We start from the raw sequence: 17,136 nt of genomic DNA, 5'->3' as shown, positions 1-17,136 counted from the left end.
TGGTTTTGATGTTCACATATTCAAGAAATTACAGCGGCTGTAGCATTTCTGTAGAAAAGAAATGTCCAAATATTACAGATTAAGTGGATAACTGAATTAAATGTTATTTAGTCAAAAATAAAACCATATTACTTGCTTTTGATACTTTATTTAAACAAATTATTGTTACCTCATTGCTATTATATATGCATTGCTATTATAATGTATATAGTAATTTTAAAGGCTATTGTTTGCTTAGGTCTATTTTTATTACAAAGACAATACAATAATTATCCAATTACTCGATTAATCGTCAGAATAATTGACAGATTTCTAAAAAAATTGTTAGTGACAGCCCTAATAAATACTCTAATCAGAGTTAGTTGATATGTTGCAAAATTATCAACGTAAAGTGTCAACCATACTTGGGTCTCAAGTAATTATTTTATAATGATTACATAATAATTTACATTGATTAGTCCAAGAAAATCAGTTTTTCTGTTAAACTTATTGCTGGTCATTTGTTTTGTGTGGGTAATTTCATACATGTATTGTTCATTTATTTAACCATAGGAAATAAACTGAAAGTAGCGGCTGCTTCACAACCAGTTTAAAGGTTCAGTGCGTCCGTCTCTCAGGGACAAAATGTGACAAAACTATGTGAATGTCAGACAGTGGAAAGTTGGCTTCGTTGTGTGAGTTTGAGGTCAGCTGATGGCCATTCTGGGCAGTGCTGCACCATTATTTGTTATTACAGCTTGGTAACCTAAACATTTACTTGCATGTTACATTGATGTAAACTTAACACCAAAATAAAATTATCTAGCAGGTTTTGTAGAAATTGCAAGAAGAATGCTTAACAAATTACATACAAACTAATTAGTAATGCTTAGCCATCACTTCAAGAGTTTAGAAATAAACAGCTTACAAAATAACAGTATAATTCCTAGAAATTGTTTATTACAGCAAATGCTTTCTTTGTAAAATAAACTCATTAAATAATAATGATTTGAAAAATGTAAATGTTTAATAATGATGATTGTTATTTTTACATTTAATGATTACATATAAACCTAATAGGAATAAACCAAAATTTTGATCAATCTAAATTCAAAATTGTATTATTACATTTATTTACTTATTTATTTATACAAGTTCTTTCTGGTCCTCGAGTAGGTTAAATTCCCCTGGGAACATACATAATGAAAATGTCTGAATGCACTTCAGGTCATTTGTATACAAGTGCCAAATGTATAAATGCAAACTCAAAAAAAAAAAAAAAAAAAAAAAAAAAAAAAAAAGTGCTTAAAGGACAGAATATTGGCATCCTGAAGGTATTTAGTCTATAATTTGGCTTATTCCTAACAATATATTGTCAGATATAAAGATCCTTCATAATTAACTTGAATCACTGAGAAAAACAGATTTTGTCTTATCCAGTAGAGGGTGCTAGGATTATAATAGAAATCTGAATGCCAGCACAATTAGAGTTGCCAAGTCCACTTATAATACTCAACTTTGGGCTTCTTTTTTTTGGTAAAGGATTTCAGAATGAACATTTCCTGATAAGTTACTCAACCTGTGTGATTCAAGATGTTCATGTCTTTCCAACATTCCAGAATTTTTCTCCATATAGTGTACTTCAATGGTGGTCAATGGGTTAAAGATCCAAACCGCAGTTTCAAAACAGCTTCCAAGAGGTATATACACAATCCCAGCCAAGGAATAAGAGTCTTATCTAGCGAAACGATCGGTCATTTTCAAAAAAAAAAAATTGTATACTATTTAACCACAAGTTAAATCATGCAGTGGCTCTGTGATGTGCATGCGTGTCTTTACGTAGTACATAATTATGTTGTAAGTGACACGCAGTTAGTTCTTGTCTGTGTACTTCAGTTCAAAAAGGGAGGGTAGAGTAAAATACTCCATCTCTTCGTTGTTCCATCTCATCTTTTTTTGTAACGCTTTGTAAACACTGGGTCAGTACTTCCACCTACCTTTCCAACATAATTATGTAATGCATGAGGTCAGACTGGTGCGAGATGAGCATTTGTGTTTAAAGTATATAAACTTTTTTTTTTTTTTTTTTTAAGGAAATGGCCAATCGTTTTACTAGAACTTTGACTGGGATCGTGTAGAGCCCTATGAAGCTGCATTGACATTCAACCCATTGATCCCAACTGGATCCCAGTTGGCTACTGAAAGTATATGGAGAAAAATCCTGTTTTTTTTTTTTCCCCTCTTGGATCACATGGGGGTGAGTAAATTATCAGGAAATTTTTATTCTGGAAGTGAACTTATTCTTTAAGATGAGTGAAAGAATCCTGGGTCGCAGGTTGCATTTTTTGGGGCTTTTTGGGACCTCCTGCTTTGTTGCACTTTGCTGATTTTTGTAAAATAACTTCTATTTTTGCTTTTCAAATAAAAGAGTGGTTTCAGTTTAATATGTTGCATGCTCATTTATTGTTAATAAATAATTGATAATAAATAATATTGATAATAAGAGATAATCAAATAATACTGGTATTGTTTTGGGCTTGTTTTTGAAGCTGCGGTTGCTTATTTGTCTCACGAGAGTTGGCAACAATGAACAAAATAGTCATTTAGATCTGATTATGTTCGGTTAAATGCAGTTTAATCAGAGTAATGTGTCTGCCGCACCTGGCGAGAAGAGCGCTATGGCCTTCAGACAGCTGTACTCTGCTGAATCCACTTGCAGGCGGGTCAGCTTTTCCACTTGGTCCTGGAAGACACGCACCTGGTCCATGAAGGACACCACCCTCTCAGCAGACATAGGAGAGGAGTGAAAGCCTGCGGCGGCGAGCAGCGGAGCCATGTGCAGGGGCAGGGCGGATTGGGCTGCGTTAAGAATAAACAGTTCGCTCCAGCTGAGCCGCAGCAAGGCCACCTGCTCAGATACAGGCAGCTCAGGGAAGTAAGGAATGTTTCGGGCCCATTCGATGATGCTAAACAGGAGTCTGGCGGCGAGCTCGCAGATGCTGTCGATGCCCATGGATCCACCGCCCCCCTGCATCTGTTGGTTGTACTGATGGCTGTAGCGGCTGTTAGGGTAAGGCTCTGCCCGCAGGAGCTGGGAGATGAGCTCCGACACCGGCTGCCCGTTGTAGAACTCGCTCACGCCGCTGCCGGCATTGCCGCCCACCGGAGTCGTGGATGGGCTGAGGCTTGAATGCGAAGGTGGGATGCGTCCACGCTGAACTGCTAAAGGGGGAAAGGGAAGAGAAGGGGAGAGTCGTGATGGAGCTGAAACGCTTGATGGATGACATTACTAAGTTTCAACGCTCCTTTCTTTTGCAATCATGCAACATCTGGTAGAGTCAGAGGACTATTGTAAGGGATTAGAAATCTAATTCCTGATTACACAAGCAGTCAAATTAAAAAAGAGGAACCTGCAAACGCCATTCTAGTCAAATGAGGAAATGGAGAAATGAAAATGAGGAATGGAAATGTTTAATAAAAAGCTAAACATTCTAATCATCACTCCGTTTTAAAAGCAAATCTGTTGAGGACCTGAAATATATAGGTCATCACACCCTAATGTAAGTTTCATCATGTGCACTGGCAATTGTGGTAAACAAACACCATCTGGGTCGGCTTAAAATAAAATACAGCTCTTAGACTCTCGTCACTCTAACTATCAAATATAAAACAGTGATCCCTACAGTATTCTGCTTTAGCAACCCATTGCATTTGTCAGACTGGTTCAAACCAGTAACGTCTGAGTTTTTTTTTGACAAAGCATTAAAACAACCTGTTTCTAAGAGTTACATCTGTGAATTGAACTACACTAATTTCGTTGTATACTTGTTTTTGCATCCAAAATGAATAACTAAATAAATAGATAAATAATTATAGCCTTTTGTGGTACCCAGCCACATTCATTCAGACTGCAAACTCACAATTTGTGTAAAATATAATTTCTTTCCTATGATGCTGTGGATTCAGTAGCATAATAACAGTATGATTTTTTTTAATTAAAGAAATTAATACTTTTATACAGCAGCAAACTTTAGTGCTTTTTATTGACAGTAAAGACATTTATAATGTTACAAAAGATTTCAGTTTCAAATATTTTTCAGTTAAAAAAAAAAAAATAATAATAATAAAAAAATTGATCATGGTTTTTCATAAAAATATAAAGCAGCACAACTGTCTTGGCTGCTAAAAATTCAGCTTTTCCACCAAAGAAATAAATGACATTTTAAAATACATTTCAATAGAAGAAAAAAAATGAAACTGCAAAAAATATTACTGTTTTACTGTATTTTTTGTTGACTAAATGTAGCTCTGGGGAACGTAAGTAACTCCTTTTAAAAACATTTTTAAAAATCTTACAGACGCCAGACTTTTAAGCAGTAGTTTATACTTGAAAATGCAATGACCCGTTCACACCAAGCATGATAATTACAAAGATAACAGCAAAGACAGTTCTAAAAATCTTTTTCAATATTAAAGAACAGCAGAGTCCTCACCACAGGTATAACGATACAGGCAAAGAGAAACGTTATCGTTGGAATCACTTTCAGAATGATTTTTTCCAGCTGATGAACGATAAAAACATTGACAGCCAGTCAAAATCAATCCAAGCTTGAGGATTTAAGGTGCTCTTAGAATAAACAGGTGATAACATCCGCTGGTGTGGATGCTAAAGTAACTATCTTTTCGGAGCTCAACAGTGTGATCATTTCAACAACTGCGTTCGACTATGAAAAAATATTTAGGAGCACCAGAGCAACTGACCCGATCAGCATGTTTGAGTTTGTGCTGAGGGGAGATTTAAACTTTTCTACGTGTTTTTGCAATGTTGAGTAATGTATCACAGACATATCTCACCAATCCTTTCATAAAGTGTAGAAAGGGTGTATATAAGAGATTCACTGTGCAGTGTAGAGAGCTTTGTTGATTATAATGGAACTTGGTGAGATTGCAATCAACTAAAATGAGTGACAGCTTTTAATTTGTTTTTTTTTTAACGGAGTTTGTAAATGAGATACTGATTTAATATAACAGTCAAATAAGAAGTTAATATTAAGTGACTTACATTGTCTGACTAAAACACTATTGCCTGATTTTGCTCTATTTCATCATCAAAAATACTTTGAAACAAGTCACAACTGAGCCGCATCTCCATTCAAACACAGCGATGTTTAGTGTATGAATGAACGTGCGTTTTTAAACTAATATAGTGAGTCAATGATTCAATTTTCCAATCATAAAGACAGTCACTTGCTTTACTCCCGAATCAGCTGTGCAAACGAATGAAATGAATGAAGGAATGAATGAATGAATGAATGATTCAGTAATTAAATCAGCACCTACTGGCCTAAAAGTATCTTTTCAGTTATTTAGATTATTTGATATTTCTATATTCAAAATGTTATATTTAAAACATTAATCTAAGGCTAATTTTTGATCAGTTTTATTATTGATTAGAAGATGCTCCTGAAATTTTGAAACTTTAAGAAAAAAATAAGCATAGAGCCCTGGTGTGAAAAGGACTTTATGTTTGTGAATTGGACTACACTGATTGTGTAACAACTGCATTGAGTGAAAACAATGCAGTTAAAAAAATAAATAAATTTATGGTCACACTTTAATTTAAGGTCTAATTCTCGCTATTAATAAACCATTAACTACGACTTTTGCCTCAAACTCCTAACCTGCTGCTTGTTAATAGTTAGTAAGGTAGTTGTTAAGTTGTAAGAGACAGAACCCCCTTGCTTACTATACATTTATAACATGTTGACCAGGGGCGTTTCTAGGATTTTAAAACATCCGGGGCTGGTGCCAAAACATCAGGGGCTAGTGGTGGTGGGTGGGAGCTCACATCATGCTCACATAAGATTTTGTTAGACACAAGTGGTTGAACCTGGATCCTTCTAGGTGGGTCCGGGGGCATTAAACTGGGTGTTAAAGACCTTGTCACACTATTAACAATAGTAAATAGTAATCACTGCAAATAGCACACATATCAAAGCATTATAACAAAATTATAACATTACAAAAATATGTTAGACAAATAAAATAATACATTTGAAAATGTATTTATAACTGTAACAAATATATAGTTGCATGCAAAAATAGGGCCCTGTTTTTTTTCCCCCCCAAATTCCGTTTTATTTTATTTTATTATGATTATTATTTTTTTTCTGTTTTAATTTTTCTGGTCTTCTTTTTAATGGTTAAATTTAATTTTATTAATCAAAATGTATTTAATCATGTGTGATTAATTAAAACCATGAATCTTATACAATTTACTGTCAATTTATCAAAAGTTAAGAAAAATTACATGTTTAGGACCCTATGAAATGTTTTTTTTTTTTTTCTCACGTTTTATTGTTACCAAATATGTTTTAGCATGTCTGTTTATTTGAATGCATAAAAACAGTTTTTATTTATTTTTTACAATAGCTTCATGGAATTCTGTGTTGTGCATTTTTCTGGTTATCAGATGAAGGTATTAAATAATGATTTTATTAATCTTTTAATGAAAATTATATTTTATTTTTGGCAAATAAAGGGAATTTACTATTAAAATGTAAAAACATGGAAGAAATATTGTGTGAAAAAAAAAAAAAAGTATACATTTGTATTAATTAACAGTAGTAGTAGGCACGTACATTATACTGAATGATTAATTTAAGTTAAACCGAACTTTTATTTTGACGGGTTGCCGACTTGCCGTGAATACCTTTAAATTTCTGTGTATATTTTTGACGCTTGTTTTACTCAAATGAAACAGTGAAAAGCTCATGCAGTAACTCTCAGAGCAGTTCTGGAGATGCTGTTAATGTATTTATGTCCTCATTTAGTGAAACGGCAGACGCTGAAATCACTGCGCGTGTCAGTATTACGTGTAGAAAACAAAACCGCGCATCCGCGCCGTTCATTCACAAAAAGACACGCAGAACATGCAGGATTCATATTTAAATAGTCTTTTGCGGCATAATATTTACAGATACTAGTCCATATCGCGACTTGATTTAAGTTTAATGACCAACTTTTGATTAAATCATTCAAACTTTGTGAAATTCCGTGCAAATCATAGGGTCATGCAAAAAACATTCGGGACTGGAGTAAAAACTTTCGGGGCTCGAGCCCCGAATGATAAGCCCTAGCGACGCCCCTGATGTTGACAAATCAGTGGATCAGTTGACTGAGTGTGTGGATTAAACAATAACAGAAAGCCATTGCAACTGATTTTATGATGAGCGGGATAGACAGTTACCTTCTTTGCGCATTCCCACTCGGAAACACTTCTTTAAACGGCAGTACTGACACTGGTTGCGGTGATGTTGGTCAATCTGGCAGTCTCGGTTTGATCTGAAAGACATCAAAAATGGCTTAATGTTGAGACTAAATTAGCACACATATATAAACACAGCTGACATTCCCTCCATTACCTGCAGGTATAGTTAAGGTTTCGTCGGACACTCCGTTTGAAGAAGCTCTTGCAGCCCTCACAGGTAAACACGCCGTAGTGTTTCCCACTAGACTTGTCTCCGCAGACCACACAGTCCACCACGCAACCTTTATCATCCTCCCCAGCCTCCATGTCGCTGCCGCCTCCTTGCGGTGACCCGTCGTCCTCATCTCCCCTCAAGTACCCCTTGTCACCAAGTCCATTAGTCTCCCCATTGGGATCTCCCCACCCCCCTCTCACCATGGCCATCGCTTAGTTCTCAGCACAACCGAGGAAGAAAAACACTCCCAAACGTGCTGCTGGCACAGACAGTTTCAGCTGACCCCCTTTTTTTTGACAGCTGTGCGTTCTAAAACGAGAAGATGTGAAGGCCTCTATATCTGCTAATTGTCCACAGCTTCGTCTCACGCATTTAGGCTCAGACACGAGTCCTGAGTCACTCGTCTGAGTCAGTCAACTTTGGTCTTCGGGAAATGAGCTGTGCATGTTGTTTTGCCTTCTTGAATGAGCATATTCACTTTTTGCTCTTTCTTCTTGAGTCACACCTTAAATAACGTCCTGTTTAGACGGCAGATTACTATCCAGGACCTGTGAGAGAAAAAAAGTTACTCAAAACCAAAGAATGGTTCTATACTTGTTATTATCAAGCAATGGACACATTTCAGGGTTTATACACGTTCTGAGCACAGGATTTCTGTTTTTTCTGAATCCTGAATTATTTAAATGTAAATAGCACTATTCTGCGTCGCGCCTAACAACGCCCATTAGCTGTTGTAAATTCACTATAATCTCACGGCTTCTTGAGGCTTATTGCCTTAATATTTCTAGCCTAATCAGTGCTTAGTTATTATCATAACTACTAACATACACTGCTGTTCAAAAGTTTGGGATCAGTAAGGCTTGTGATGTTTTTTAATGATCATCAAGGCTGTGTGTATTTGATCAAAAATACAGAAAAAAACAACAATAATATTGTGAAATGTTATTACACTATAAAATAATGGTTCCTATTTTATTATACTTTAAAATATAATTTATTCCAGCGATGCAAAGCTACATTTTATTACATCAAATAATTAATAATAGAATTAACTATGTTGGCAACAGTTGTGTTGCCAAATATTTTTTTGGATACTTTTTTCAGGATTGTTAATAAATGAAATAAATGTATTTCATATAGAAATATTTTCTAACTATATTATCCTTTGCCATCACTTTTTTTTTTTTTTAAATCAGTTTAGCACATCTTTGCTGAATAGAAGTATTAATTTCTTAAAAAAAAAAAAAAAATACTAGAACTTTACTGACCCCAAACTTTTGTATACTGTTCGGAAATTTTTCTATTTTAAACAATGCTGTTATTTGAAAAAAAAAGTATTACAGGTCCCCCCCCCAAAAAATTATTATTATTATTATTATTTTAAGTCTCTTATGTTTATCAAAGCTGCCTTTTTTTGTTAAAAAATGCAGAAAGAAGGGTAACATTATGAAACATTGTTGCAATTTAAAATAACAGTTTTCTATTAGTTTTCTAATCTATGTTGAAACATTTGTGCTGCTTTTTTTTTTTTTTTTTTGGAATCTGTGATTTTTTTTTTCAGGATTCTTTGATGAATAAAAAGTTAAAAAGAACAGCATTTATTCAAAATAGTAATCTTTTTTAACAATATAAGTCTTTACTATCACTTTTTATCAATTTAACACATCATTACTGAATAAAAGTTTTAATTTAAAAGTAAAAAAGAAAGAAAGAAAAAAGTTACTGACCCCAAACTTTGAACGGTAGTGTATATTGTTACAAAATATTTCTCTGTTTCCAACATTGATAATAGATCAGCATATTAGAATGATTTCTGAAGGATTGTGTGACACTCAAGGCTGGAGTAATGATGCTGAAAATTCAGCTTTGCATCACAGGAATAAATTCTATTTTTAAAGTATATTAAAATAGAAAACAACTATATTAAAATTCTCAATATTTCTATTTTTTCTGCATTTTAATCAAATAAGTGCATCCTTGATGAGCAGAAAAAAACTTCTTTAAAACAATTAAAAAGCTCCAAAAAAAATTTGTTTCCATCACTGATAAAAAAACCCAGCATATTAGAATAATTTCTAAACTTAAGACGCGTAATGATCCTAAAAATTCAGCTTTGATCACAGGAATAAATTATATTTTAATGCATATTAAAATAGAAAAGTATTATTTTGCATCATATTTCATAATATTGCATATTTTTTCTGTATTTGTAATCAAATAAACGCAGCCCTGAAGAGCACACTGTTCACAAACTTTTGAACAGCTGTGTATATTTCACCTTTAGACTGTTCCAGGCATGGCTAATTCTTTATTTACTAAGACAGCAGAAATCACGTCAGTTTAGCAAGTTCTGCTCTACATACTGACAATATGTATACATAATATATTCATTAATAAGTGATTTTTACATCATTTCACTGCAGCGCAGGAGCCACAGATTACCAACGAATTGTACTAAAATGTCTAATCTTTCAAAATTCCTTGCCAAGATCCAATAATGAAGAACAAAACAAAAAACGCTGATATTTCAACAGATAAACGTCTGAAAGCATACCATAACAAACAATAATCACACGCCAATCAAAACATCTCAGTATAAAAAGCAGCGTCTTTCTACAGTCAACTGATTGTTCAAGGAAGTGCTGCGCTTGTTTGTTGTGAAATGAGGACAGACTTTTGGAGTCCCTCTAACAGTTACTGTGGCGCTGATTGAAAACTGTTCAATCAAAACCGGAACGGGTGAAACCATAACGTTAGCCCGTGTTCATGGTTTCGCCGTGATCCGGAGCTAAATGTCCCCTTTCTTGTTTTTTTATGAGAGCCAGTAACAGACATGCGGCCTAACCTCCAGCGATCTTCGAGCAGGGGGAGGGGTGGAGCCATAGCTTTAGCGACATACCTCACTCCTGACTTCGGCGAAAACTGTAGATATTTTCGCCTACCTTTGACGCCCCGGATGATAAGCTAGCGTACCGATAACGGCGGCGAATCCCCGGGAATGTTTCAATATTCCTACCTGCTTTTGGAAGTACAAAAGTCGCGCTGGCTTGAAGAGGACAAGAGATAGCGCGAGCCAGTGTCCAGTAGAGTGCGCGCGCCGCGTGCCTGTGAGGGAGAATGTATGTATGTGTGTGTGTGTGTGTGTGTGTGTGTGTAAGGGGGGTGCGGAGGGATTTGACACAGCTATTCAAGCCCACGGTTGCCATGGTATCTCCTGCCTTATATGGGCAAAGAAGTCAAAGAGCAGCTCTGCTGGGCACACAAAAAAAGAATGTGGTGTTTTGCTCCTGAGAGATCAGTGACCTCAGGCGTGCTTCAAAGGACTGCAAATATGCCTACAGGACGCCAAAGCAGTAAATACCATAAGAGTGCCATGCACAGGCTAGATATATAAAGCTCTATAACATTAGTAATAACTTTAATGATTTCAAATCGGACAAAACATTTATAAAGAAAGTATTCAAACTAGCTGCTGTCATGTTTAATGTCAGTCACACTAGTAGTGACTATCATCTTTTTAATTTTTACAAGTAGTGATTTACTATCTATCCCCACTTTACTAGTGCTTATATCACTGCTGTTCAAAAGTTTGGGATCAGAAAGATTTGTAATGTTTTTTAAATAAGTTTCTTATGTTTATCAAAGCTGCATTTATTTGATCAAAAATACAGAAAAAAATAACATTATTGCAATTTTAAATGGTGTTTTTTTTTTCATTAGCCATTACTTCAGTATTCAGAGTCACCCACTCCTTCAGAAATCATTCTAATATGCTTATTTATTATCAATGTTGGAAACAGTTGTGCTGCTTAATATATATATATATATATATATATATATATATATATTTAGGATGATCTGCTGAATAAAAAGTAATAAGAACAGCCTTTATTCAACATAGTTTCAAAATTAAGTCTTTATTATCACTTTTTATCAATTTAATACATCCTTGCTCAATAAAAGTATTATTATATTGTTACAAAAGATTTTTATTTCAAACAAATGCTGTTGTTTGAAACTTATTTTTTATTCATCAAAGAATCCTAAAAAATATATAGTTCAAAAAAATAAAAAAAATAAATAAAAATAAATAAATAAAATACAATAAAATAAAATAAGCAGCACAACTGTTTCCAACATTAAAAATATGTCAGCACATTAGAATGATTTTTGAATGATCATGTGACACTGAAGGCTTGAAGACTGGAGTAATGATGCTGAAAATTCAGCTTTGCATCACAGGAATAAATTTTAAACTATATTCAGATAGAAAACCACTATTTTAAATCGCAAAAATATTTCACAATATTTCTGTTTTTTTTTTTGTTTTTTTTTTCTGTATTTTTATTTAAATAAGCACAGCCTTGATGAGCAGAAAAGACTTTAAAAACATTAAAAATCAAAAGTTTGGGATCAGAAAGATTTTTTACGTTTTTTTAAAGAAGTTTCTTATGTTTATGAAAGCTGCATTTATTTGATCAAAAATAGAGAAAAAATATATATTATTGCAGTTTTAAATGGTGGTAATATTTTTTTGTGTGTGTGATGCAAAGCTGAATTTTCATTAGCCATTACTCCAGTATTCAGAGTCACACGATCCTTCAGAAATCATTCTAATTTGCTTATTTGCTTATTTATTATCAATGTTGAAACAGTTGTGCTGCTTAATATATATATATATACATATATATATATATATATATATATAATATGATCTGATGAATGTTATAAGAACAGCCTTTATTCTAGAAATGTTTTCTAACAGTTTAAGTCTTTATTATCACTTTTTATCAATTTAATACATCCTTGCTGAATAAAAGTATTAATTTCTTTCAAAGAAAGAAAAAAAAATGTACTTGCCCCAAAGTTTAAACGGTAGGGTATATTGTTACAAAAGATTTCTATTTCAAACAAATGCTGTTCTTTGAAACTTTTTATTCATCAACGAATCCTAAAAAAAATCACGTTCCAAAAAAAAAAAATTAGGCAGCACAACTGTTTCTAACATTAATAATAAATCAGCACATTAGAATGATTTCTGAAGGATCATGTGACACTGAAAGCTGGAGTAATGATGCTGAAAATTCAGTTTTGCCATCACAGGAATAAATTTTAAACTGTTCAAATAGAAAACCACTATTTTAAATCACAATAATATTTCACAATATTTCTGTTTTTTTTTTTTTTCTGGATTTTTAATCAAATAAGCACAGCCTTGATGAGCAGAAAAGACTTTAAAAACATAAAACATAAAAACATAAACATCTTGCTGATTCCAAACTACTAAACAGCGTATATTAGTGTCTATTTATAAGCAGCTATATAACATTTTATAATACCTTTATAATATATAATCTCATTAACAGTAACATTTTTGACTCACTATATAACTGCTTTTTTACTAATGACTCAGAATGGTTACTTTTAAGGCTACTTCAATTAAACGTTTTACTAGTAAGATTATAAATGCTACAGTAGTGTCTAATAAAAGGTAATAATATATAGTAAATAGGATTAGAAATTAGTAGTGCCTAATGAATGCCAGTGAATCCAGTAAAGCTAGAAACTAGTATCAGCAGCAACCGGAATACTGGTAAAACTAGAAATTGATGCACATGCTATTTGGAAGTGACTAGTTGATATCTAAACCAGATCCCAAATGGAATTCAAAATAGGTGCAATTTGTTTTCAGTTACAATGGATTAGTTAGTTACAACCAGATTACTTACTACACTCTTAAAAGTGCTGGGTTGTTTCAACCCTAACATGGGTAAAATATGGACAAACCCAACTGCTGGGTTAAATTATTAAATGACATTTTTAACCCAACAGCTGGGTTTGTCCATATTTCACTCAAGTACCCACGCATTTTTTTTAGATTGTAGTAATTCAAAAAATACTGGTAATGTAAAAATAGACACTGGATTTAAGGAATCAAGATGATTTTAAAAAGTACAAACCATGTTAAAGGCAGTTACCAGAAGAGGTTTGAGAAGTAACCTGAGAGCATGTCTACAGGTTAGTTAAAGCTTGACTTCTATCCAATTTACACAGTAAGAGGTCAGAGGGTAGGAAAGGCATAACTTTGTGTAATAATAATATTTTGTGCATTTATCAAACAATGCAGGTGATATTTAAAAAAAGTCACAAGTTCAGCCAAAGATTTTGGTTCAGCACTGTTTCCTGTATGCAGAGGAATGTACAATTTCTTTAATTTACTTTTTTTTTTATTACTTTAAAACAATGAAAAAGCCATGCGAGCTGTACATCTTGTTGTTGATCCAGGAGACAGCTGTCTCTTGTTTTGAGATTTAGATCTTGGCCACCAGTTCACATAATTATTCAAGGGTCACACTCACAAGAAAAACATTTCATTTGCTACCCCAACGACCTCTGCTTCCTTCTCACCCATTTCTGTGAAATCACATTCTTAGAAACAACTGAAACAAAAACATACCCTGATTTTGCAATGAAACTGCAAACTGATTTGGCATCATCAACTCACATCAACTCTTTGAACATTTTACATTTCTTTCCCCTTACAAATACTGTTTACGTCAGGATGTGCGTGAGAGAGAGAGCACATTAAAGAAAAAAAGGAGTGTGAGTTTGAGAGTGCATGCTTGAGTTATGTGCATTGTACAAGCTGGGTGTTTATTTGGCCTTTGACCCCAGGTTCAGGAATGTGATTGATCTCTTTTAAGATACGGGGTAGCATTGCAACTCTTACTTACACTGACTCTACTGAGCCCTAAAAGCATGTTGGAACATAATTTTTTTTTTAATGCAATAACATATTTGTATTTTATTTTTTGCATATTATATTTTATTGTTATATGTTTTTATTGTATATATTTATTGTTAAATGTCAAAATTCCAGAACAGTGTTATTTGGAAATACCCCCATCTAGTGGTGAGATTCGGAGGCTGTTCAGAGGATGTTCACAGGTCTCAAAGGAGAAGTCCACTTCCCTAAACAAAGATTCACAGATAATGTACTCACCCCCTTGTCATCCAAGATGTTCATGTCTCTTTTCTTCAGTCGTAAAGACATTGTTTTTTGAGGAAAACATTTCAGCATTTTTCTCTATATAATGGACTGCTATGGTGCCCCGATTTTGAACTTCCCAAATGCAGTTGTAAAAAATCCCAGCTGAGAAAGAAGGGTCTTATCTAGAAAATGATCGGCTACTTTCAATTAAAAAAAAATACACTGTAAATATTTTTTATTCTCAAACGCTCGTTTTGCCTTGCTCTCGTTGAACTCTGTGTATTCTGGCTCAAGACAGTTAGGATATGTCAAGAAACTCAACTAAAAAAATCACTTCAAAATCATCCTAAATTGCTGCAGTAGTATCGACCCAGTCTTTGCAAAATAAACATGCAAAGAAGATCAAACACCCTTAACAAAAAAGGTAAAACAGCGATGTAGGATGATTTTGAAGTTGAGGGAGAACATAAAATGGAGTTTTTCGACATACCCTAACTGTTATGAACCAGAAAAAAACAGTAGATAAGACCCTTCTTCCTTGGCTGGGATCATTTACAACCGCATTTGGGATCATTTGAAGCTGCACTTAAAATCAGGCACCATATCAGTCCATTATATGGAGAAAAATGCTGATTTTTTTCCTTGAAAAACATGAATTCTTTCTGACTAAGGAAAGAAAGATATGAACATCTTGGATGACAAGGGGGTGAGTACATTATATTTGAATCTTTGTTTTGGGTTATTTTTAATATTTTCTTCCCAGGTGCTGGGTAGTTTTTCTGCATTCTAAAAAAATGTTGGGTCATTTTATTGGGTTATTTTTAATATTTTATACCCAGGTGCTGGGTAGTTTTTCTGTAACTAAGCTGCATGGTCATTTTTAATGAGTGTGGGCTTTTTGCGTCCTCTACAGGATAGAGTGTTTCTCAGTGCTGCCGATTAGGTGCACCTTTTCAGCGAAGGACGTTTGTATACATTTTATTTCATTTATAAAGCCTTTACTGAGCTGTAAATGACATTATTTTATGCAGTGCAACACACAAGGTCGAGATGTCAGTCAGCTGCAGTAGCAGCGGTCGTTTCACATGATGGAAACGCCTTTTGCCTTACATAACATAAACTGATTTAATCTGATGTTAAAAAATCTCTAATCTCAGTACTGTTTGTTTATGGGCAGGTTATGCAGTCAGTCACCTCAGACCACCGCTTTTAGTTTCACTCATAGCTGAACTAGAGTGGCGGTCTGAGGTTTGTAGTTCCCATCACTGGCTTTGATTTCGGCACGAGAATTTCAGGCTGAACACACTTAAATTAAAATTCTACTTTTAAATGTTACATTTTTTATGTCTAAAATGCTTGTTAAACCAGTTTAAATGTATGTAATATTGTAAACTATGCTGTATTCACCCAAATAAATGAAATTTGTCTAATAAATTTATACATGTGTGTTCTTGCTTAATAATAAATGCTCATGTTTTGATTATTTCTGTTGCCTCTATAATTATCTGTGTGATTATTAATTTCCAGCCTATTTTAAGCCAGCAATATAATTAAATAGTTGACTTAAATAAAACAACCCAGCATGTTGGGTACAAACATTTAAACCCAACCAGATGGGTCAAAATAACCCAGCATGTGCTGTGTTCAATATTTACCCAATGCTAGGTTGCCAAATAACCCAAGTTGGGTTGTTTTTAACCCAGCATTTTTTTAGAGTGTAGTAATTATGTGTCTGATTTTTATTAACAACTTATTTTGGGTTCATTTTAAGCCAGCCATATAGGAAATTTTAAACATTGGCTGAGTAAAATAAAACTACTCAGAAGGTTTGGGTTAAACATTTAATCCAACCGCTGGGTCAAAACAACCCAGCTGCTGGGTTTGTCCATATTTCACCCAGTGCTGGGTTGTAGAACATAAAACATACTTTTGTTAGCTGGGAGCACCGAAAGGAAGCATCTCAATGGCAGTTTATTTTGGGTAGCTAACTATCAAACCATGTATCACCTATAATTCCTGATGCCATTCAAATAAATAATTTTACACAACTCAAGGTTTTTTATTGTTGCCACCCCTAAATTATTATCTAAAGATCATCTGGAATCACAAGCTTCATTGCTGTTAAATTATGTTTATTATTTTCTTTTTTGTACCTCTTGTTATATAAACACTTGTCAGTACAATTACATAACACAAGCACAAAAGTTTTAACATTAATGCGGTAATGTGTGCTTTGGCAAGTTTACGGGATTTAGAAACATTCTGAAACAAGTGTGTGAGTGAATCTTGATACGCACAGATGATGATAATTTTAACGTCAGCCGTATTTTAGAAACAGATAAACAGGACGATTAATTCTTGATAGTGTCAGCAGATGTGTATACATCTGTGTTTATTACTGATTTCCTTCATTTGTTCAGTAGTTTACCTAAGACGTGTCCAGACAGTCCCTTCTGCGTTTGTCACTGTGAGACACAGCTATGAATTACTGCTTCCTCTTGGAATCGGGGTGGCACATCAACAGTTCCTGGCAGGAAAGCCACATGCTTTCATAATATTCTTATCCTCTGGCTCTTAAGATCTATAAGATATCAGTATAAAATTCTCATGAGTTTTAGAAACATACGGCTTAGCAACTACAGAACATTATATAAAGGCACAAAGCTATGGTTAGTATCATAT

The 17,136-nt window shown here is 34.0% G+C and overlaps 1 protein-coding gene across 3 annotated transcripts in view; it reads right to left on the bottom strand.

Annotated features, from left to right (window-relative positions):
- The window catches only part of nr2f6a (nuclear receptor subfamily 2, group F, member 6a), a 152,415-nt gene extending 141,808 nt beyond the window's left edge, over positions 1–10,607 (bottom strand). For 2 of the 3 annotated variants that reach the window (XR_007829452.1, XM_051132044.1), the window contains exons 1-4: positions 10,480–10,607; positions 7,404–8,011; positions 7,229–7,323; positions 2,641–3,201 (exon numbers count right to left, since the gene is read on the bottom strand). Coding sequence is in view for 2 of the 3 variants with exons in the window: in XM_051132044.1 (XP_050988001.1) it covers positions 2,641–3,201; positions 7,229–7,323; positions 7,404–7,672 (925 nt within the window). In the remaining variant the exon portion in view is untranslated. The remainder of the gene's footprint in view (positions 1–2,640; positions 3,202–7,228; positions 7,324–7,403; positions 8,012–10,479) is intronic. The other variant, XM_051132055.1, reaches the window with a different exon arrangement.
- Positions 10,608–17,136: the final 6,529 nt, after the last annotated feature.

The sequence above is a fragment of the Labeo rohita genome, chromosome 2, assembly GCF_022985175.1.
Source record: "Labeo rohita strain BAU-BD-2019 chromosome 2, IGBB_LRoh.1.0, whole genome shotgun sequence".
Lineage (NCBI taxonomy): Eukaryota > Metazoa > Chordata > Actinopteri > Cypriniformes > Cyprinidae > Labeo > Labeo rohita.
The sequence above is the reverse complement of the archived record's forward strand: the minus strand, read 5'-3'. Positions and strand labels throughout refer to the sequence as shown.